At 49.1% G+C, this 21,896-nt stretch overlaps 1 protein-coding gene across 1 annotated transcript in view; it reads right to left on the bottom strand.

The window, feature by feature from the left end:
* Positions 1–21,624, bottom strand: part of nxn (nucleoredoxin) — a 229,972-nt gene extending 208,348 nt beyond the window's left edge. Inside the window, exon 1 of the mRNA XM_078224701.1 lies at positions 21,173–21,624. Within this exon, the coding sequence (XP_078080827.1) occupies positions 21,173–21,478 (306 nt within the window). The 5' untranslated portion in view covers positions 21,479–21,624. The remainder of the gene's footprint in view (positions 1–21,172) is intronic.
* Positions 21,625–21,896: the final 272 nt, after the last annotated feature.

The following is a 21,896-nucleotide window of genomic DNA, read 5'->3' as shown; positions in this document are numbered from 1 at the left end:
CTCACAGCGCCAGGGACCCGGGTTCGATTCCCGGCTCGGGTCACTGTCTGTGTGGAGTTTGCATGTTCTCCCCGTGTCTGCGTGGGTTTTCCCCGGGTGCTCCGGTTTCCTCCCAGAGTCAGAAAGACTCTGGTTAGGGTGCATTGGCCGTGCTAAATTCTCCCTCAGTGCACACGAACAGGCACTGGAGTGTGGCGACTAGGGGATTTTCACGGTAACTTCACTGCAGTGTTAATGTAAGTCTACTTGTGACACTAACAAGTAAACAAAATAATACCCTCCAATGGAGTGTGATTCCTATCCACCTCTCGGAAATACTGAGTTCCGGTCAACTTCAACAAGTGCCAGTCAGCAACCCGCTGGCATTTTACCCAATCTTCATCACAAGAGTGCAAATTGCTGGAAGCGACTCAGCATGGCTGGTGACAGGGAGAGCGAGGGGGGTGGGGGGGATATCTCACCTATTCTCTCATTCTCCCCCTAGTGCAGAGACACTGTGTCCAAGGCTGGAGGATCCTAACTGTCACTGGGACTGATTCGAGCTCTGGGACCTCCCTGGTCTATCCAGTTCAGTATCACACTGGGCAAGGGTACTTAAAATGGAACTTGGAGCTCAGCTTTCTACACAGTGGAGGAAGGAATCAGCATTTTGAACAATGAGTTTGTTAAATACACTCCATTATCCAACTGAAACAACATCCAAAGAAAGATAACACAGCTGGTTAAAACCATATTGGTAGTAAAATACGTTCCTCTCGGTTGGATTGCTATTATCCAGATGTTTGTGTTCATGATGCAATTTTCCCTTCCTAATGCGACGCAGAGTTTAAATTGGTTACATTCTGTATTTCATGGCCCTGATTCACCACTTTTCACCAGTGCAGCCAACAGACGGCTAAGTTTTTTTTTGTTCATGGGACATGGGCGTCGCTGGCTGGCCAGCATTTATTGCCCATCCCTAGTTGCCCGAGGGCAGTTAAAAGTCAACCACATTGCTGTGGCTCTGGAGTCACATGTAGGCCAGACCAGGTAATGACGGCAGATTTCCTTCCCTAAAGGACATTAGTGAACCAGATGGGTCCTTCCGACAATGGTTTCACGGGTGGCAAGGTGGCACTGCTGCCTCACAGCGCCAGGGACCCGTGTTCGATTCCCAGCTCGAGTCACTGTCTGTGTGGAGTTTGCACATTCGCCCCCATGTCTGCGTGGGTTTCCTCCGGGTGCTCCAGTTTCCTCCCACACTCCAAAGATGTGGGGGTTAGGTGGATTGGCTGTGGTAAAATTTCCCTTTAGTGTCAGGAGGACTAGCTAGGGCAAATACGTAAGGTTATGGGGATAGGGCCAGGGTGGGATTGTGGTCGGTGCAGACTTGATGGGCCGAATGGCCTCCTTCTGCACTGTAGGGAATTCTATGAAATCAGTAGATTCTTAATTCCAGATATTTTTTATTGAATTCAAATTCCACCACCTGCCGTGGCGGGATTCGAACCCGGGTCCCCAGAACATTAGCCGAGTTTCTGGATTAATAGTCTAGTGATTATACCACTAGGCAATCGCCTCCCCCAAAATGCATCAAGTAGAAAAAAAAGATAGTGAACAACGACTTGTATTTAAACGGTGTTTTAATGTAGAAAAACACCCCAAGCTGCTTCATGAAGACATGAAGTGAAACAAGGTGGGCATGAGTACAAGGGAGAAAAAGTGCTGGGCAGGGGCATGTCAATGAGGTGGGGCTTTAAAGAGATTAAAGAGGTCAAGTGAGGGTCAAAAGTAGCTGAAGGTTTAACCAACAGCAGTGCTGCAAAGCCCGGGACAAGCAAGTGGTGGGGTTTTGGAATACTGGGGAAACCCAAATAAGGAAGGATGAGTTAGATGATTTGATTTGATTTATTATTGTCACATGTATTAGTGTACAGTGAAAAGTATTGTTTCTTGCGCACTATACAAAGCATACCATTCATAGAGTACATAGGGGAGAAGGATTTGATTTGTCACATTTATTGGATACAGTCAAAAGTATTGTTTCTTGCGCGCTATACAGACAAAGCATACCGTTCACAGAGAAGGAAACGAGTGACAGAATGCAGTGTTACAGTCACAGCTAAGATGTAGAGAAAGATCAACTTAATGCAAGGTAGGTCCATTCAAAAGTCTGATGGCAGCAGGGAAGAAGCTGTTCTTGAGTCGGTTGGTACGTGACCTCAGACTTCTGTATCTTTTTCCCGATGGAAGAGAGAATGTCCGGGGTGCGTGGGGTCCTTAATTATGCTGACTGCTTTGCCGAGGCAGCGGGAAGTGTAGACAGAGTCAATGGATGGAAGGCTGGTTTGCGTGATGGACTGGGCTACATTCACGATTTTTTGTCATTCCTTGGGCAGAGCAGGAGCCACACCAAGCTGTGATACAACCAGAAAGAATGCTTTCTATGGTGCATCTGTAAAAGATGGTGAGAGTCGTAGCTGACATGCCAAATTTCCTTAGTCTCCTGAGAAAGTAGAGTCATTGGTGGCCTTTCTTAACCATAGTGTCGGCATGGGGGGACCAGGACAGGTTGTTGGTGATCTGGACACCTAAAAACTTGAAGCTCTCAACCCGTTCTACTTCGTCCCCATTGATGTAGACAGAGGAATGTTCTCCTCTACGCTTCCTGAAGTCGATGAAATGGTTATCCAATGTATAGACTCTACAGAATAATACAGTGGCACGGTGGCACAGTGGTTAGCACTGCTGGCCCAAGCGCCAGGGACCCGGGTTCAATTCCCGGCTTAGGTGACTGGCTGTTTGGAGTCTGCACATTCTCCCCGTGTCTTCGTGGGTTTCCTCCGGGTGCTCCGGTTTCCTCCCACAGTCCGAAAGCCATGCTGGTTAGATGCATTGGTCATGCTAAATTCTCCCTCAGTGTACCCGAACAGGCGTCGGAGTGTGGCGACTAGGGAATTTTCACAGTAACTTCATTGCAGTGTTTGTTCACAGTAAGCCTATTCGTGGCACTAATAAGCAAACTTTATGAACACAGTACAAGCACCATGTCGGCATTGAATTTACCAATGGGGCTTGAACAACCAACGCGTTTTGAGAGAACAGAATATAAACACAGAAGCTTAAACACAGATTCGAAAGTCAGGGAGTTGGCCGATTAAAGAGAGACATCATGTAGCAACATGACATCTATTCACGGCAGCTCTGTGAGATGGCAGCGTCTGGTACTGTGGGATCGGATTTAAAAGTTATTTTAAGTCTGTCATCCACTGAGTTCTGTGTAATTGCTATGTAAATGTTTGAGGTTAGTCACAGGATCTTGTCTCACATACAGGTGAAGGGAAGTCAAGTGTTAGTTTCATCGCCCATTCATTGGCAGCCGTGCCTTCAGCTGCCTGGGTCCGTTATGAGGCTCGATGTCACAATTTGCCCGATAACGGTCCAGTGAAGTGTCTTGGGATGTTATATTTCACTGTGAAAGGGGATACATGAAGGCAAGATGTTGTTATAAATATTTACACGTCACTGTTCACGTATCAAAATATTCCAAGGGTGCCCCACAGGAAGGTCCTGAGAGAAGTTATGGAATTTGAGCAAAAGAGTGCCAAGGACATGCTATTGGGCCCACAGAAGGAATGGGAATAACTGTGTGGAAGTTTTTTTAGCCGCACACTGAACGCTGTAGCCCCGTGGACAGGAGATCACAACCAGAGCAAGGGAATTCAGCAACCAGTTGGAGGTGGAGCTTGTTGCCTGGCCTGAACCTAAAGGAAATTGTTCTGGCCAATCTACAAACTGCACTCAGAGGATCATCAGTGAGCTGGAGATAAACAAACACAGATCACCCAGCCTGGTTCAGCACTGGAAGAGTCACCCTTCTTTTGCGTGGTCCTGGGGTGCAAGCAGTCGTAGAGGTTTACAGCATGGAAACAGGCCCTTCGGCCCAACTTGTCCATGCCGCCCCTTTTTTTAACCCCTAAGCTAGTCCCAATTGCCCGCGTTTGGCCCATATCCCTCTATACCCATCTTACCCATGTAACTGTCGAAACGCTTGTTAAAAGACAAAATTGTACCCGCGTCCACTACTACCTCTGGCAGCTCGTTCCAGACACTCACCACCCTCTGTATGAAAAAATTGACCCTCTTGTATCTCTCCGCTCTCACCTTAAACCTATGTCCTCTAGTTTTAGACTCCCCTACCTTTGGGAAAAGGTATTGACTATCTAGCTGATCTATGCCCCTCATTATTTTATAGACCTCTATAAGGTCACCCCGAAACCTCCTACGCTCCAGAGAAAATAGTCCCAAGTTTTGGTACACAGCTGAGGCTCAGACTCCAACCTATCAGCAGAAAGCTCTGCATTTCCAAAGGAAAGATTGGACATGTACCCCACCGGGTACACGGTACATACACATGCGACTCGGCCAACATTGTCTACCTCATACGCTGCAGGAAAGGATGTCCCGAGGCATGGTACATCGGTGAGACTACGCAGACGCTACAATAATGGATGAACGAACACCGCGCGACAGTCGCCAGGCAGGAGTGTTCCCTTCCTGTTGGGAAACACTTCAGCGGTCATGGGCATTCAGCCTCTGATCTTCGGGTAAGCGTTCACCAAGGCGGCCTTCAAGACGACACAGAATCGCTGAGCAGAAACTGATAGCCAAGTTCCGCACACATGAGGACGGCCTCAACCGGGATCTTGGGTTCGTGTCACACTATTTGCAACCTCCACGACTTGCCTGGGCTTGCAAAATCTCACTAACTGTCCTGTCTGGAGACAATTCACATCTCTTTAATCTGTGATTACCCCTCTCTCCACTCGCACTGTCTGTACCTGTAAAGACTTGATTACCTGTAAAGATTCGCGTTCCAACCATTATCTTGCAATAATTGTCTTTGCCTGTCTATGCCGTGTTTGTGAACCTACCTCTCCACTCACCTGATGAAGGAGCAGTGCTCCGAAAGCTCGTGATTCCAAATAAACCTGTTGAACTTTAACCTGGTGTTGTGAGACTTCTTACTGTGCCCATCCCAGTCCAACGCCGGCATCTCCACATCATCTCCAAATGAGACGTCGGCAGGTGGACGTAAAAGATTAAAGTATAGCAGAGAGTTCTCCCAATTAAACTGACCAACATTCCTCACATAGCCAACACCATCAAAACAGCACAACATTGCCATTCGGCACAGTGGTTAACACTGCTGCCTCACAGCTCCAGGGACCCGGGTTCGATTCCCGGCTCGGGTCACTGTCTGTGTGGAGTTTGCACGTTCTCCTCGTGTCTGCGTGGGTTTCCTCCCGGTGCTCCGGTTTCCTCCCACACTCCAAAGATGTGCAGGCTAGGTGCATTGGGCCATGCTAACTTGTCCCTTCGTGTCAGGGAGAACGGCAGGGTAAATGTGTGGGGTTACGGAGATAGAGAGTCTGGGTGGGACTGTTGTCGGTGCAGGCTTGATGGGCCGAATGGCCTCCTTCTGCACTGTAGAGATTTTATGATTCTATGTTTTATCTTCCTTTGTCCAGAGATTTCTATGATGTCCCTGCGGACATGTTCTTGGAGCGAAGTCCTGACTCATAATGTAGACACTACAACAGCCATTTGGCAGTCGCTAAGTACCCATAGTGTCAGGGGGATTAGCAGGGTAAAGGAGTGGGGTTATGGGAATAGGGCCTGGGTGGGATTCTGGTCGGTACAGACACGATGGGCCGAATGGCCTCTTTCTGTACTGTAGGATTCTATGGATTCTATAAACAGCGATGTGCTCGTCACCAAAATATTTGTTTGTTTTTGTGAGGTTGATTGTGGAAGAAATATTGGTTGCGACACCCTACGTGGCTTAAAATGATCAAGTCCCATTGAGTCTGCACCTACAACTATCCCTGTAACCCCACATATTTACCCTGTTAGTCCCCCCGATACTAAGGGGCAATTTAGCATGGCCAATCCGTCTAATCCGCACATCTTTGGAGTGTGGGAGGAAACGAGAGCACCCGGAGGAAACCCACGCAGACACGGGGAGAACGTGCAGACTCCACACAGACAGTGACCCGAGGCCGGAATCGAACCCGGGTCCCTGGCACTGTGAGGCAGCAGTGCTAACCCACTGTGCCACCATGCTGCCCCTTCTTCAGAGTAGTGTCGGGAGATCTTTGATATCCCCCATTTAAGGCAGCATGCAGGGTTTCAGTTTAACATCTAAATGTGTCACAAGTGCCCGAACAGGCACTGGAGTGCGGCAACTGGGGGATTTTTCACAGTAACTTCATTGCAGTGTTAATGTAAGCCTACTTGTGACTAATAAGTAAACTTTAAACCTCAGGGGTGAGACTGCTATTCATTCAGCCACAGCTGGGAGTGTGAAAGGTGTTATACAAGTATGAACATTTCTCCAAACTCTTGTATGTTCCAGTTGATCATGGGTGTTTCGAAAGGAACGAGAAAGACTGGAGTGAGAAGAGGAAAAGAACGAAGGCCGCCTAACAAAAAATCAAAGCAAAACCCCTCGCGAGCTGAAATGTTTATCTATACCAGGGGCACAAGTGCTGACAGCTTAACACGCAACAATGAGGGTTAGCTGAGGACTGGCGATTGAGAACCAGATAGGCCGAGAGGAATAATAAAGCAAATATTTTAGAAGATAGGGGCGGCAGGGTGGCACAGTGGTTGGCACTGCTGCCTCACAGCGCCAGGGACCCGGGTCCCATTCCCCGCTTGGGTCACTGTCTGTGTGGAGTCTGCACATTCTCCCCTTCAGGGGCAGCGCTCCGAACGCTAGTGTGGCTTCTGCTACCAAATAAACCCGTTGGACTTTAACCTGGTGTTGTGAGACTTCTGCAACGTTCCCTCAGAGTGAGCGCAGCCCCGAAGCTCCCTCCTCCCAGGGTAGGGGAGGGAGGCAAACGCTGAACCCTCCTTGATAAGCAACCATTGCCGCTTTCTACAGCGCAGTGACCTGGAGCTGACACTGGGGGCAGCACACACAAATTCACAACCACAACTCCCTGAGGTTACGGAGGGTGCAGAACACGGGAAAATTCCCCTAAACCACCACTATGTACCCTGCATGTCCTTCCCCCCCCCCCCCCTCCCCCCACCCCATCTGCCAACTGTCCTCCACCAACACCTCACACATTCCATAAGACCTTAAGAAGAAATAGGAACAGGTGTCGGCCATTCGGCCCCTCGAGACTGCTTCGACGTTCATTAGGATCATGGCTGTTCTGACATTCCTCATGTCCACTTTCCTGCCCTTTCCCCGTAACCCTTGATTCCCCTCACTGATCCAAAATCTATCCATCTCAGCCTTAAATATACACAAGGATTCTGCCCCCCACATCTCTCTGCGGCAAGGAGTTCCAAAGACATTCAAACCCAAGAGAAGAAATTCCTTCTCATCTCAGTCTTAAATTGGCGCCCCTTTCTTCTGAGACTCTGCCCTCGGGTCCCAGACTCTCCCATGAGGGGAAACATCCCCTCAGCATTTACCCTGTCAAGCCTCTTAAGAATCCTCCATGTTTCAATGAGGTCACCTCTCATTCTTCTACATCCCAATGAGTAGAGTCCCAACCTGTCTAACCTTTCCGCATAAGACAATCTCTCCGTACCGGACATCATCCTGGCGAATTGCTTCTGAGCTTCTCTGAGAAACAATGGCTGGAATTCTCTGGCCGTTCACGCTCCGCTGCCTGAGGGGACGGAGAATTTGGAGCTCAGCCAAATCTCCGCTCACTGCAGCGGGACTGGAGAACCCCACCCACAACCTTTCCCTAAGTAAGAGGACCAAAGCTGCTCTCAGTACTCGAGATGTGGCCTCACCCGTACCTTGTACAGTTGCAGCAAGACTTCCCCACTCTTATGTCAGCTACGACTCTCACCAACCTTTACAGATGCACCATAGAAAGCATTCTTTCTGGTTGTATCACAGCTTGGTATGGCTCCTGCTCTGCCCAAGACCGCAAGGAACTACAAAAGGTCGCGAATGTGGCCCAATCCATCGCGCAAACCAGCCTCCCATCCATTGACTCTGTCTACACTTCCCGCTGCCTCGGCAAAGCAGCCAGCGTAATTAAGGACCCCATGCACCCCGGACATTCTCTCTTCCACCTTCTTCCTTTGGGAAAAAGATACAGAAGTCTGAGGTCACGTCCCAACCGACTCAAGAACAGCTTCTTCCCTGCTGCTGTCAGACTTTTGAATGGACTTACCTCACATTAAGTTGATCTTTCTCTACACTCTAGCTATGACTGTAACACTACATTCTGCACCCTCTCCTTTCCTTCTCTATGAACGGTATGCTTTGTCTGTATAGCGCGCAAGAAACAATACTTTTCACTGTATGTTAATACATGTGACAATAATAAATCAAATCGAATCTTATACTCCCCCGACTGACTCCTGATGGGGTTTCCAGTCAAGTGATGCATTTACTTTACAGCAAAAACAATTTGGAGGCACTCTGTGTTTGTAATTGTAAATTAAGGTTCAACTTGGCAAGCTACAGAGGCAGCCTATAGACATGTCTATAGTTTAGAAGGATGGAGTAGAGGGGGATGAGGGAGGATCTCATTGAATCTTACAGAATACTGAAAGGCCTGGATTGAGTGGACGTGGGGAAGATGCTTCCATTAGTAGAAGAGACACTGGGATCCGAGGGCACAGCCTCAGAGTAAAGAGACGACCCTTTAGAACCAAGATGAGGAGGAATTTCTTCAGCCAGAGGGTGGTGAACTATGGAACTCATTGTCACAGAAGGCTGTGGAGACCAGGTCATTGAGTATATTGAAGACAGAGATAGGGGATCAAAGGCCATGGGAGAATAATCACCAGGGCAGCACAGTGGCACAGTGGCTAGCACTGCTGCCTCACAGCGCTAGGGACCCGGGTTCGATTCTGGCCTCGGGTCACCGTCTGTGTGGAGTTTACACATTCTCCCCATGTCTGTGTGGGTTTCCTCCGGGTGCTCCGGTTTCCTCCCATAGTCCAAAGATGTGCAGATTAGGTTGATTGGCCATGCTAAATTGACCTTCATGTCAGGAGATTAGCAGGGTAAATATGTGGGTTTACGGGAATAGGGCCTGGATGGGATTGTGGTCAGTGCAGACGCAATGGGGGCGAATGGCCTCCTTCTGCACTGTATGGATGAAAAGGCAGGAGAATGGGGGTGGGAAACACATCAGCCATGATCGAAAGGCAGAGCAGACTCGATGGGCTGATTGGCCTGATTCTGCTCTGGTATATTATGGTTTATGTCAATACAGCCAACAGACGCCCTCTCACTGAAACTTTGCAAATATTAAGAGGGTTGAAGTGGACCAATAGGGCAAACCCCCGAGCGGGCAAACAAGGTCAAAGTTCACAGGAAATTTAAGATGTCACCACTCAACAAAAGTTGCTGAGTTTACAAATAAAGTCGTTGACATGATTTACTGATTCAGCTTCGGGATAAAAAGACCCACGAACGTTGATGTATCTTGCAAAGGGGGGAGGCAGGGGTGGCAATTAAAGTCAGTGGTGTCAGACTTGTTCCTTTCTAACATCGCATCATAACGCGTTCCGAAAATTCGCACTGACCGCAGAAACGCACTCAATCCAATGAAAGTTGGAGGGTTCGGCATATTTCCAATCATCAAACAAAACTCCAGCATTTTGCAATACGCTCTCTCTCTCTCTCGTCCACGTCTACAAAAGTTTCCGCGCAATCCTCTCAGCCGGGTCACCCTATCCAACCTCCACCCACACCCCCCCCCCCAAAAAAAAAACACCCCGTGATATTCTGCAGTTTTCGAACAGTGCCAATGTGGAGAAAAGACAATAGCTGTCATCAGGTGAACAAAACCATGACGAGGGGGATGAAAGCTCAGTCTGTTTGCACTGAAATAAGAGGAGGATTGAGTCCTGCCAGGAAAGGAGGGCTAGCGGCCTTTACTAAACAAAAGGAGGCCAATCAGCCCATCGTGCCTGTGCTGGCTCTTCCAAGCAGGTCTCTAATTGGTCCAACAAGTGGCCTTGCTTCAGCAAGTGTTTTTAAAAGAAACATCAATGTTCCTGTCAATAAATAGGTGGATTCGAGTTGATTTTTTAAAAAAAACATAAAGGTTTAAAACAGCAATGTTTGTGACAATTAGGAGCAAGGAGTCAAGTTTGCAAATACACACAGGACCCAGACAACAGACTAGTAGGTGTGCTATTCTATATCCCACTCCCCCCCCACCACCCCCCCCCCCCCCCCACCACCCCCCCCCCCTGCCCCCGCTCACAATCATGAACAAATCTGTATCCCCCAGTATACAATATTGTATTCCCCGTCACACCCATGTGCAAGACTGTATCCTCCTCTCTACAACCAACTCTTCCAATCATTATCTTGCCATTGTGTCTCTGTCTATATATGCCGTGTTTGTGAACCCACCTCTCCACTCAGCTGAGGAAGGAGCAGCGCTCCGAAAGCTCGTGATTCCAAATAAACCTGTTGGACTTTAACCTAGTGTTGTGAGACTTCTTACTGTGCTACAACCGTGTGTAAGACAGTATTGCATACTGGGGATACAGTATCCTCATAATACAATATTGTATTCCCACTCCACAACTGTGTGCAAAACTCTATTCTCCGTATGCAATTTTGTATGCCCCTCCACAACCATGTGCAAGTCTGTATTCTCCCAGTATACAACACTGTATCCCCCAGTATACAACACCCCAGGTATACAATATTGTATTCCCCCCAGTGTACACCATTGTTTCCCCACGATACAATATTCCCACATTATACAATATTGTACTCCCCCAGTGTACAACATTGTTTCCCCAGTATACAATATTCTCCCAGTGTACAGCATTGTATCCCCAGTATACACTGATGTATCCCCAGTATACAACATTTCCCTAGTATACAGCATTGTATGCCCCAGTATACAATATTCCCCCAGTATACAATATTCCTCCAGTATACAATATTCCTCCAGTATACAGCATTGTATGCCCCAGTATGGAGCATTGTATGCTCCAGTATACAGCATTGCATGCCCCAGTATACAATATTCCCGCGGTATAAAGCATTGTATGCCCCAGTATACACTATTCCCCTAGTACACAGTATTGTATGCCCCAGTATACAATATTCGCCCAGTATACAGCACAGTATGCCCCAGTAGACACTATTGTAGTTACCCTAGTATCCCCTGGTATATAACATTTCCCCAGTATACAGCATTATATGCCCCAGTATACACTGCTCCAGTATACAGCATTGTATGCCCCAGTGTACAGCACAGTATGCCCCAGTATACACTATTCCCCCAATGTACAGCACAGTATGCACCAGTATACACTATTCCCCCAGTGTACAGCACAGTATGCCCCAGTATACACTATTCCCCCAGTGTGCAGCACAGTATGCCCCAGTATACACTATTCCCCCAGTGTGCAGCACAGTATGCCCCAGTATACACTATTCCCCCAGTGTACAGCACAGTATGCCCCAGTATACACTATTCCCCCAGTGTACAGCACAGTATGCCCCAGTATACACTATTCCCCCAGTGTGCAGCGCAGTATGCCCCAGTATACACTATTCCCCCAGTGTGCAGCGCAGTATGCCCCAGTATACACTATTCCCCCAGTGTACAGCACAGTATGCCCCAGTATACACTATTCCCCCAGTGTACAGCGCAGTATGCCCCAGTATACACTATTCCCCCAGTGTGCAGCGCAGTATGCCCCAGTATACACTATTCCCCCAGTGTACAGCACAGTATGCCCCAGTATACACTATTCCCCCAGTGTGCAGCGCAGTATGCCCCAGTATACACTATTCCCCCAGTGTACAGCACAGTATGCCCCAGTATACACTATTCCCCCAGTGTGCAGCACAGTATGCCTCAGTGTGCAGCACAGTATGCCCCAGTATACACTATTCCCCCAGTGTACAGCACAGTATGCCCCAGTATACACTATTCCCCCAGTGTACGGCACAGTATGCCCCAGTATACACTATTCCCCCAGTGTACAGCACAGTATGCCCCAGTATACACTATTCCCCCAGTGTACAGCACAGTATGCCCCAGTATACACTATTCCCCCAGTGTACAGCACAGTATGCCCCAGTATACACTATTCCCCCAGTGTACAGCACAGTATGCCCCAGTATACAGCACAGTATGCCCCAGTATACAGCACAGTATGCCCCAGTATACAGCACAGTATGCCCCAGTATACAGCACAGTATGCCCCAGTATACACTATTCCCCCAGTGTACAGCACAGTATGCCCCAGTATACACTATTCCCCCAGTGTACAGCACAGTATGCCCCAGTATACACTATTCCCCCAGTGTACAGCACAGTATGCCCCAGTATACAGCACAGTATGCCCCAGTATACAGCACAGTATGCCCCAGTATACAGCACAGTATGCCCCAGTATACAGCACAGTATGCCCCAGTATACACTATTCCCCCAGTGTACAGCACAGTATGCCCCAGTGTACAGCACAGTATGCCCCAGTATACATTATTCCCCCAGTATACAGCACAGTATGCCCCAGTGTACAGCACAGGATGCCCCAGTATACAGCACAGTATACCCCAGTACACACTATTCCCCTAGTACACAGTATTGTATGCCCCAGTATACACTATTCGCCCAGTATACAGCACAGTATGTCCCAGTAGACACTATTGTAGTTACCCTAGTATCCCCTGGTATATAACATTTCAAGAAGTTTAACAACACCAGGTTAAAGTCCAACAGGTTTATTTGGTAGCAAAAGCCACACAAGCTTTCGAGGCTCTGAGCCCCTTCTTCAGGTGAGTGGGAATTCTGTTCACAAACAGAACTTATAAGACACAGACTCAATTTACATGAATAATGGTTGGAATGCGAATACTTACAACTAATCCAGTCTTTAAGAAACAAAACAATGGGAGTGGAGAGAGCATCAAGACAGGCTAAAAAGATGTGTATTGTCTCCAGACAAGACAGCCAGTGAAACTCTGCAGGTCCACGCAACTGTGGGAGTTACAAATAGTGTGACATAAATTCTGATTCTAGGATCGCATTTCCCCAGTGTACAGCACAGTATGCCCCAGTGTACAGCACAGTATGCCCCAGTGTACAGCACAGTATGCCCCAGTGTACAGCACAGTATGCCCCAGTATACACTATTCCCCCAGTGTGCAGCACAGTATGCCCCAGTGTCCAGCACACTATGCCCCAGTGTACAGCACAGTATGCCTCAGTATACACTATTCCCCCAGTGTGCAGCACAGTATGCCCCAGTATACACTATTCCCCCAGTGTACAGCACAGTATGCCCCAGTGTACACTATTCCCCCAGTGTACAGCACAGTATGCCCCAGTATACACTATTCCCCCAGTGTACAGCACAGTATGCCCCAGTATACACTATTCCCCCAGTGTACAGCACAGTATGCCCCAGTATACACTATTCCCCCAGTGTGCAGCACAGTATGCCCCAGTATACACTATTCCCCCAGTGTACAGCACAGTATGCCCCAGTGTACACTATTCCCCCAGTGTACAGCACAGTATGCCCCAGTATACACTATTCCCCCAGTGTGCAGCACAGTATGCCCCAGTATACACTATTCCCCCAGTGTACAGCACAGTATGCCCCAGTATACACTATTCCCCCAGTGTACAGCACAGTATGCCCCAGTGTACACTATTCCCCCAGTGTACAGCACAGTATGCCCCAGTGTACACTATTCCCCCAGTGTACAGCACAGTATGCCCCAGTATACACTATTCCCCCAGTGTACTGCACAGTATGCCCCAGTATACACTATTCCCCCAGTGTACAGCACAGTATGCCTCAGTATACACTATTCCCCCAGTGTACAGCACAGTATGCCCCAGTATACACTATTCCCCCAGTGTGCAGCACAGTATGCCCCAGTGTCCAGCACACTATGCCCCAGTGTACAGCACAGTATGCCTCAGTATACACTATTGCCCCAATGTACAGCACAGTATGCCCCAGTATACACTATTGCCCCAATGTACAGCACAGTATGCCCCGTATACACTATTCCCCCAATGTACAGCACAGTATGCCCCAGTATACACTATTCCCCCAGTGTACAGCACAGTATGCCCCAGTATACACTATTCCCCCAGTACACAGCACAGTATGCCCCAGTATACACTATTGCCCCAATGTACAGCACAGTATGCCCCAGTATACACTATTCCCCCAATGTACAGCACAGTATGCCCCAGTATACACTATTGCCCCAGTGTACAGCACAGTATGCCCCAGTATACACTATTCCCCCAGTGTACAGCACAGTATGCCCCAGTATACACTATTCCCCCAGTGTACAGCACAGTATGCCCCAGTATACACTATTCCCCTAATGTACAGCACAGTATGCCCCAGTGTACACTATTCCCCCAGTGTACAGCACAGTATGCCCCAGTGTACACTATTCCCCCAGTGTACAGCACAGTATGCCCCAGTATACACTATTGCCCGAGTGTACAGCACAGTATGCCCCAGTATACACTATTCCCCCAGTGTACAGCACAGTATGCCCCAGTATACACTATTCCCCCAGTGTACAGCACAGTATGCCTCAGTATACACTATTCCCCCATGTACAGCACAGTATGCCCCAGTATACACTATTCCCCCATGTACAGCACAGTATGCCCCAGTATACACTATTCCCCCAGTGTACAGCACAGTATGCCCCAGTGTACACTATTCCCCCAGTGTACAGCACAGTATGCCCCAGTATACACTATTCCCCCAGTGTACAGCACAGTATGCCCCAGTGTACACTATTCCCCCAGTGTACAGCACAGTATGCCCCAGTATACACTATTCCCCCATGTACAGCACAGTATGCCCCAGTGTACACTATTCCCCCATGTACAGCACAGTATGCCCCAGTGTACAGCACAGTATGCCTCAGTATACACTATTCCCCCATGTACAGCACAGTATGCCCCAGTATACACTATTCCCCCATGTACAGCACAGTATGCCCCAGTGTACAGCACAGTATGCCTCAGTATACACTATTCCCCCAGTATACAGCACAGTATACCCCAGTATACACTATTCCCCCATGTACAGCACAGTATGCCCCAGTATACACTATTCCCCCAGTGTACAGCACAGTATGCCCCAGTGTACACTATTCCCCCAGTGTACAGCACAGTATGCCCCAGTGTACACTATTCCCCCAGTGTACAGCACAGTATGCCCCAGTATACACTATTCCCCCAGTGTACAGCACAGTATGCCCCAGTGTACACTATTCCCCCAGTGTACAGCACAGTATGCCCCAGTGTACACTATTCCCCCAGTGTACAGCACAGTATGCCCCAGTATACACTATTCCCCCAGTGTACAGCACAGTATGCCCCAGTATACAGCACAGTATGCCCCAGTATACAGCACAGTATGCCCCAGTATACAGCACAGTATGCCCCAGTATACACTATTCCCCCAGTGTACAGCACAGTATGCCCCAGTGTACACTATTCCCCCAGTGTACAGCACAGTATGCCCCAGTATACACTATTCCCCCAGTGTACAGCACAGTATGCCCCAGTATACAGCACAGTATGCCCCAGTATACAGCACAGTATGCCCCAGTATACAGCACAGTATGCCCCAGTATACAGCACAGTATGCCCCAGTATACAGCACAGTATGCCCCAGTATACAGCACAGTATGCCCCAGTATACACTATTCCCCCAGTGTACAGCACAGTATGCCCCAGTATACATTATTCCCCCAGTATACAGCACAGTATGCCCCAGTATACAGCACAGGATGCCCCAGTATACAGCACAGTATACACTATTCCCCTAGTACACAGTATTGTATGCCCCAGTATACAATATTCGCCCAGTATACAGCACAGTATGTCCCAGTAGACACTATTGTAGTTACCCTAGTATCCCCTGGTATATAACATTTCCCCAGTATATAGCATTGTATGCCCCAGTATACACTGCTCAAGTATACAGCATTGTATGCCCTAGTGTACAGCACAGTATGCCCCAGTATACACTATTCCCCCAGTGTGCAGCACAGTATGCCCCAGTATACACTATTCCCCCAGTGTGCAGCGCAGTATGCCCCAGTATACACTATTCCCCCAGTGTGCAGCACAGTATGCCCCAGTATACACTATTCCCCCAGTGTGCAGCGCAGTATGCCCCAGTATACACTATTCCCCCAGTGTACAGCACAGTATGCCCCAGTATACACTATTCCCCCAGTGTACAGCACAGTATGCCCCAGTGTACACTATTCCCCCAGTGTACAGCACAGTATGCCCCAGTGTACAGCACAGTATGCCCCAGTATACACTATTCCCCCAGTGTACTGCACAGTATGCCCCAGTATACACTATTCCCCCAGTGTACAGCACAGTATGCCCCAGTATACACTATTCCCCCAGTGTACTGCACAGTATGCCCCAGTATACACTATTCCCCCAGTGTACAGCACAGTATGCCCCAGTATACACTATTGCCCCAATGTGCAGCACAGTATGCCCCAGTATACACTATTCCCCCAGTGTACTGCACAGTATGCCCCAGTATACACTATTCCCCCAGTGTACAGCACAGTATGCCCCAGTATACACTATTCCCCCAATGTGCGGCACAGTATGCCCCAGTATACAGCACAGTATGCCCCAGTGTACAGCACAGTATGTCCCAGTGTACAGCACAGTATACCCCAGTATACACGATTCCCCCAGTGTACAACACAGTATGTCCCAGTGTACAGCACAGTATGCCCCAGTGTACAGCACAGGATGCCCCAGTATACAGCACAGTATACCCCAGTATACACTATTCCCCTAGTACACAGTATTGTATGCCCCAGTATACAATATTCGCCCAGTATACAGCACAGTATGTCCCAGTAGACACTATTGTAGTTACCCTAGTATCCCCTGGTATATAACATTTCCCCAATATACAGCATTGTATGCCCCAGTGTACAGCACAGTATGCCCCAGTATGCAGCACAGTATGCCCCAGTATACACTATTCCCCCAGTGTACAGCACAGTATGCCCCAGTATACACTATTCCCCCAGTGTACAGCACAGTATGCCCCAGTATCCACTATTCCCCCAGTGTACAGCACAGTATGCCCCAGTATACACTATTCCCCCAGTGTACAGCACAGTATGCCCCAGTATCCACTATTCCCCCAGTGTACAGCACAGTATGCCCCAGTATCCACTATTCCCCCAGTGTACAGCACAGTATGCCCCAGTATACACTATTCCCCCAGTGTACAGCACAGTATGCCCCAGTATCCACTATTCCCCCAGTGTACAGCACAGTATGCCCCAGTATACACTATTCCCCCAGTGTACAGCACAGTATGCCCCAGTATACACTATTCCCCCAGTGTACAGCACAGTATGCCCCAGTATACACTATTCCCCCAGTGTACAGCACAGTATGCCCCAGTATACACTATTCCCCCAGTGTACAGCACAGTATGCCCCAGTATCCACTATTCCCCCAGTGTACAGCACAGTATGCCCCAGTATACACTATTGCCCCAATGTACAGCACAGTATGCCCCAGTATCCACTATTCCCCCAGTGTACAGCACAGTATGCCCCAGTATACACTATTGCCCCAATGTACAGCACAGTATGCCCCAGTATACACTATTCCCCCAGTGTACAGCACAGTATGCCCCAGTATACACTATTCCCCCAGTGTACAGCACAGTATGCCCCAGTATACACTATTGCCCCAATGTACAGCACAGTATGCCCCAGTATACACTATTGCCCCAATGTACAGCACAGTATGCCCCAGTATACACTATTCCCCCAGTGTACAGCACAGTATGCCCCAGTATACACTATTGCCCCAATGTACAGGACAGTATGCCCCAGTATACACTATTCCCCCAGTGTACAGCACAGTATGCCCCAGTATACACTATTGCCCCAATGTACAGCACAGTATGCCCCAGTATACACTATTCCCCCAATGTGCAGCACAGTATGCCCCAGTATACACTATTCCCCCATGTACAGCACAGTATGCCCCAGTGTACACTATTCCCCCATGTACAGCACAGTATGCCCCAGTGTACAGCACAGTATGCCTCAGTATACACTATTCCCCCATGTACAGCACAGTATGCCCCAGTGTACAGCACAGTATGCCTCAGTATACACTATTCCCCCAGTATACAGCACAGTATACCCCAGTATACACTATTCCCCCATGTACAGCACAGTATGCCCCAGTATACACTATTCCCCCAGTGTACAGCACAGTATGCCCCAGTATACACTATTGCCCCAATGTACAGCACAGTATGCCCCAGTATACACTATTCCCCCAGTGTACAGCACAGTATGCCCCAGTATACACTATTCCCCCATGTACAGCACAGTATGCCCCAGTATACACTATTCCCCCAGTGTACAGCACAGTATGCCCCAGTATACACTATTCCCCCATGTACAGCACAGTATGCCCCAGTATACACTATTCCCCCATGTACAGCACAGTATACCCCAGTATACACTATTCCCCCATGTACAGCACAGTATGCCCCAGTATACACTATTCGCCCATGTACAGCACAGTATGCCCCAGTATACACTATTCCCCCATGTACAGCACAGTATACCCCAGTATACACTATTCCCCCAGTGTACAGCACAGTATGCCCCAGTATACACTATTCCCCCATGTACAGCACAGTATGCCCCAGTATACACTATTCCCCCATGTACAGCACAGTATACCCCAGTATACACTATTCCCCCAGTGTACAGCACAGTATGCCCCAGTATACACTATTCCCCCAGTGTACAGCACAGTATGCCCCAGTGTACACTATTGCCCCAGTGTACAGCACAGTATGCCCCAGTATACACTATTCCCCCATGTACAGCACAGTATGCCCCAGTATACACTATTCCCCCAGTGTACAGCACAGTATGCCCCAGTGTACACTATTCCCCCAGTGTACAGCACAGTATGCCCCAGTATACACTATTCCCCCAGTGTACAGCACAGTATGCCCCAGTATACACTATTCCCCCAGTGTACAGCACAGTATGCCCCAGTGTACACTATTGCCCCAGTGTACAGCACAGTATGCCCCAGTATACACTATTCCCCCATGTACAGCACAGTATGCCCCAGTATACACTATTCCCCCAGTGTACAGCACAGTATGCCCCAGTATACACTATTCCCCCATGTACAGCACAGTATGCCCCAGTATACACTATTCCCCCAGTGTACAGCACAGTATGCCCCAGTATACACTATTCCCCCAGTGTACAGCACAGTATGCCCCAGTGTACACTATTGCCCCAGTGTACAGCACAGTATGCCCCAGTGTACACTATTCCCCCAGTGTACAGCACAGTATGCCCCAGTATACACTATTCCCCCAGTGTACAGCACAGTATGCCCCAGTATACACTATTCCCCCAGTGTACAGCACAGTATGCCCCAGTATACACTATTCCCCCAGTGTACAGCACAGTATGCCCCAGTGTACACTATTGCCCCAGTGTACAGCACAGTATGCCCCAGTATACACTATTCCCCCAGTGTACAGCACAGTATGCCCCAGTATACACTATTCCCCCAGTGTACAGCACAGTATGCCCCAGTATACACTATTCCCCCAGTGTGCAGCACAGTATGCCCCAGTGTACACTATTCCCCCATGTACAGCACAGTATGCCCCAGTATACACTATTCCCCCATGTACAGCACAGTATGCCCCAGTATACACTATTCCCCCAGTGTACAGCACAGTATGCCCCAGTGTACACTATTCCCCCAGTGTACAGCACAGTATGCCCCAGTATACACTATTCCCCCAATGTACAGCACAGTATGCCCCAGTATACACTATTCCCCCATGTACAGCACAGTATGCCCCAGTATACACTATTCCCCCAGTGTACAGCACAGTATGCCCCAGTATACACTATTCCCCCAGTGTACAGCACAGTATGCCCCAGTATACACTATTGCCCCAGTGTACAGCACAGTATGCCCCAGTATACACTATTCCCCCAGTGTACAGCACAGTATGCCCCAGTGTACACTATTCCCCCAGTGTACAGCACAGTATGCCCCAGTATACACTATTGCCCCAATGTACAGCACAGTATGCCCCAGTATCCACTATTCCCCCAGTGTACAGCACAGTATGCCCCAGTATACACTATTCCCCCAGTATACAGCACAGTATACCCCAGTATACACTATTCCCCCAGTGTACAGCACAGTATGCCCCAGTATACACTATTCCCCCAGTGTACAGCACAGTATGCCCCAGTATACACTATTCCCCCAGTGTACAGCACAGTATGCCCCAGTATACACTATTCCCCCAGTGTACAGCACAGTATGCCCCAGTATACACTATTCCCCCAGTATACAGCACAGTATGCCCCAGTATACACTATTCCCCCAGTGTACAGCACAGTATGCCCCAGTATACACTATTCCCCCAATGTGCAGCACAGTATGCCCCAGTATACACTATTCCCCCAGTGTACAGCACAGTATGCCCCAGTATACACTATTCCCCCAGTGTACAGCACAGTTTGCCCCAGTATACACTATTCCCCCATGTACAGCACAGTATGCCCCAGTATACACTATTCCCCCAGTGTACAGCACAGTTTGCCCCAGTATACACTATTCCCCCATGTACAGCACAGTATGCCCCAGTATCCACTATTCCCCCAGTGTACAGCACAGTTTGCCCCAGTATACACTATTCCCCCATGTACAGCACAGTATGCCCCAGTATACACTATTCCCCCAGTGTACAGCACAGTATGCCCCAGTATCCACTATTCCCCCAGTGTACAGCACAGTTTGCCCCAGTATACACTATTCCCCCATGTACAGCACAGTATGCCCCAGTATACACTATTCCCCCAGTGTACAGCACAGTATGCCCCAGTATACACTATTCCCCCATGTACAGCACAGTTTGCCCCAGTATACACTATTCCCCCATGTACAGCACAGTATGCCCCAGTATACACTATTCCCCCAGTGTACAGCACAGTTTGCCCCAGTATACACTATTCCCCCATGTACAGCACAGTATGCCCCAGTATACAGCACAGTATACCCCAGTATACACTATGGTAGCCCCTGTCCCCTGTTACCTTCCTCTCCTTGTCCTGGAAGGGTAGCACCAGCCAGGGCATCTGGCCCACGAACTCCTGCCAGGGTTTGTGCTCCTCCTCGGAGCTGATGAAGACCACCTCCAGCTGCTCGCCGTGCTCCCCCTGTTTGAAGCGGCTGTAGAAATCTCCGAGCGCCGCGTTGAACTGGCGGCACGCAGCGCTCCAGCTGCAGCCGAAGTAGAGGGCGAGAAGCCGCCCGTCCGTGCCCAGCGGAGAGCTCTCCACCTCGGCCTGATCGCGGTCCGTCAGCCGCTCCCCGAGCAGCTCGCAAACCAGCTCAGACATCTCGGCAGCAAGCAGCAGCCCCAAAACCCAGAGCAAAGAGGGAGGCAGAGGGGGTGAAAGAGGGGGAGCAAAGTCTCCACTGCAAATATTCCACCAGATCACTTCCTTGGATGTTGTGTTTTCTGCTGTATTTTGTAAATCTTCCCCCCCCACCACCACCACCCCTCCTACCTCCCCTTCCCCTCTTACCTCCCCTTCCCCCCTCTCTGTCTCTCCACCTCCCCTCTCACTGTCTCCCCACCTCCCCTTCCCCTCTCGCTGTCTCTCCACACACTCCAGTCCCACCTATGGGACATGGCAAAGCTTACACTCCAGCACTCCTATTGGTTCCGCCAGCACATTTCTTCTCCAGTTAGACTTTTAATCCCCATCATAAAACTTCTCTCCTCTTGTGGGTCAACCAAATAAAGTTTATTTA

This window comes from Mustelus asterias, chromosome 12 (assembly GCF_964213995.1).
Source record: "Mustelus asterias chromosome 12, sMusAst1.hap1.1, whole genome shotgun sequence".
Lineage (NCBI taxonomy): Eukaryota > Metazoa > Chordata > Chondrichthyes > Carcharhiniformes > Triakidae > Mustelus > Mustelus asterias.
This window is presented reverse-complemented; position numbering and strand designations above follow the sequence as displayed.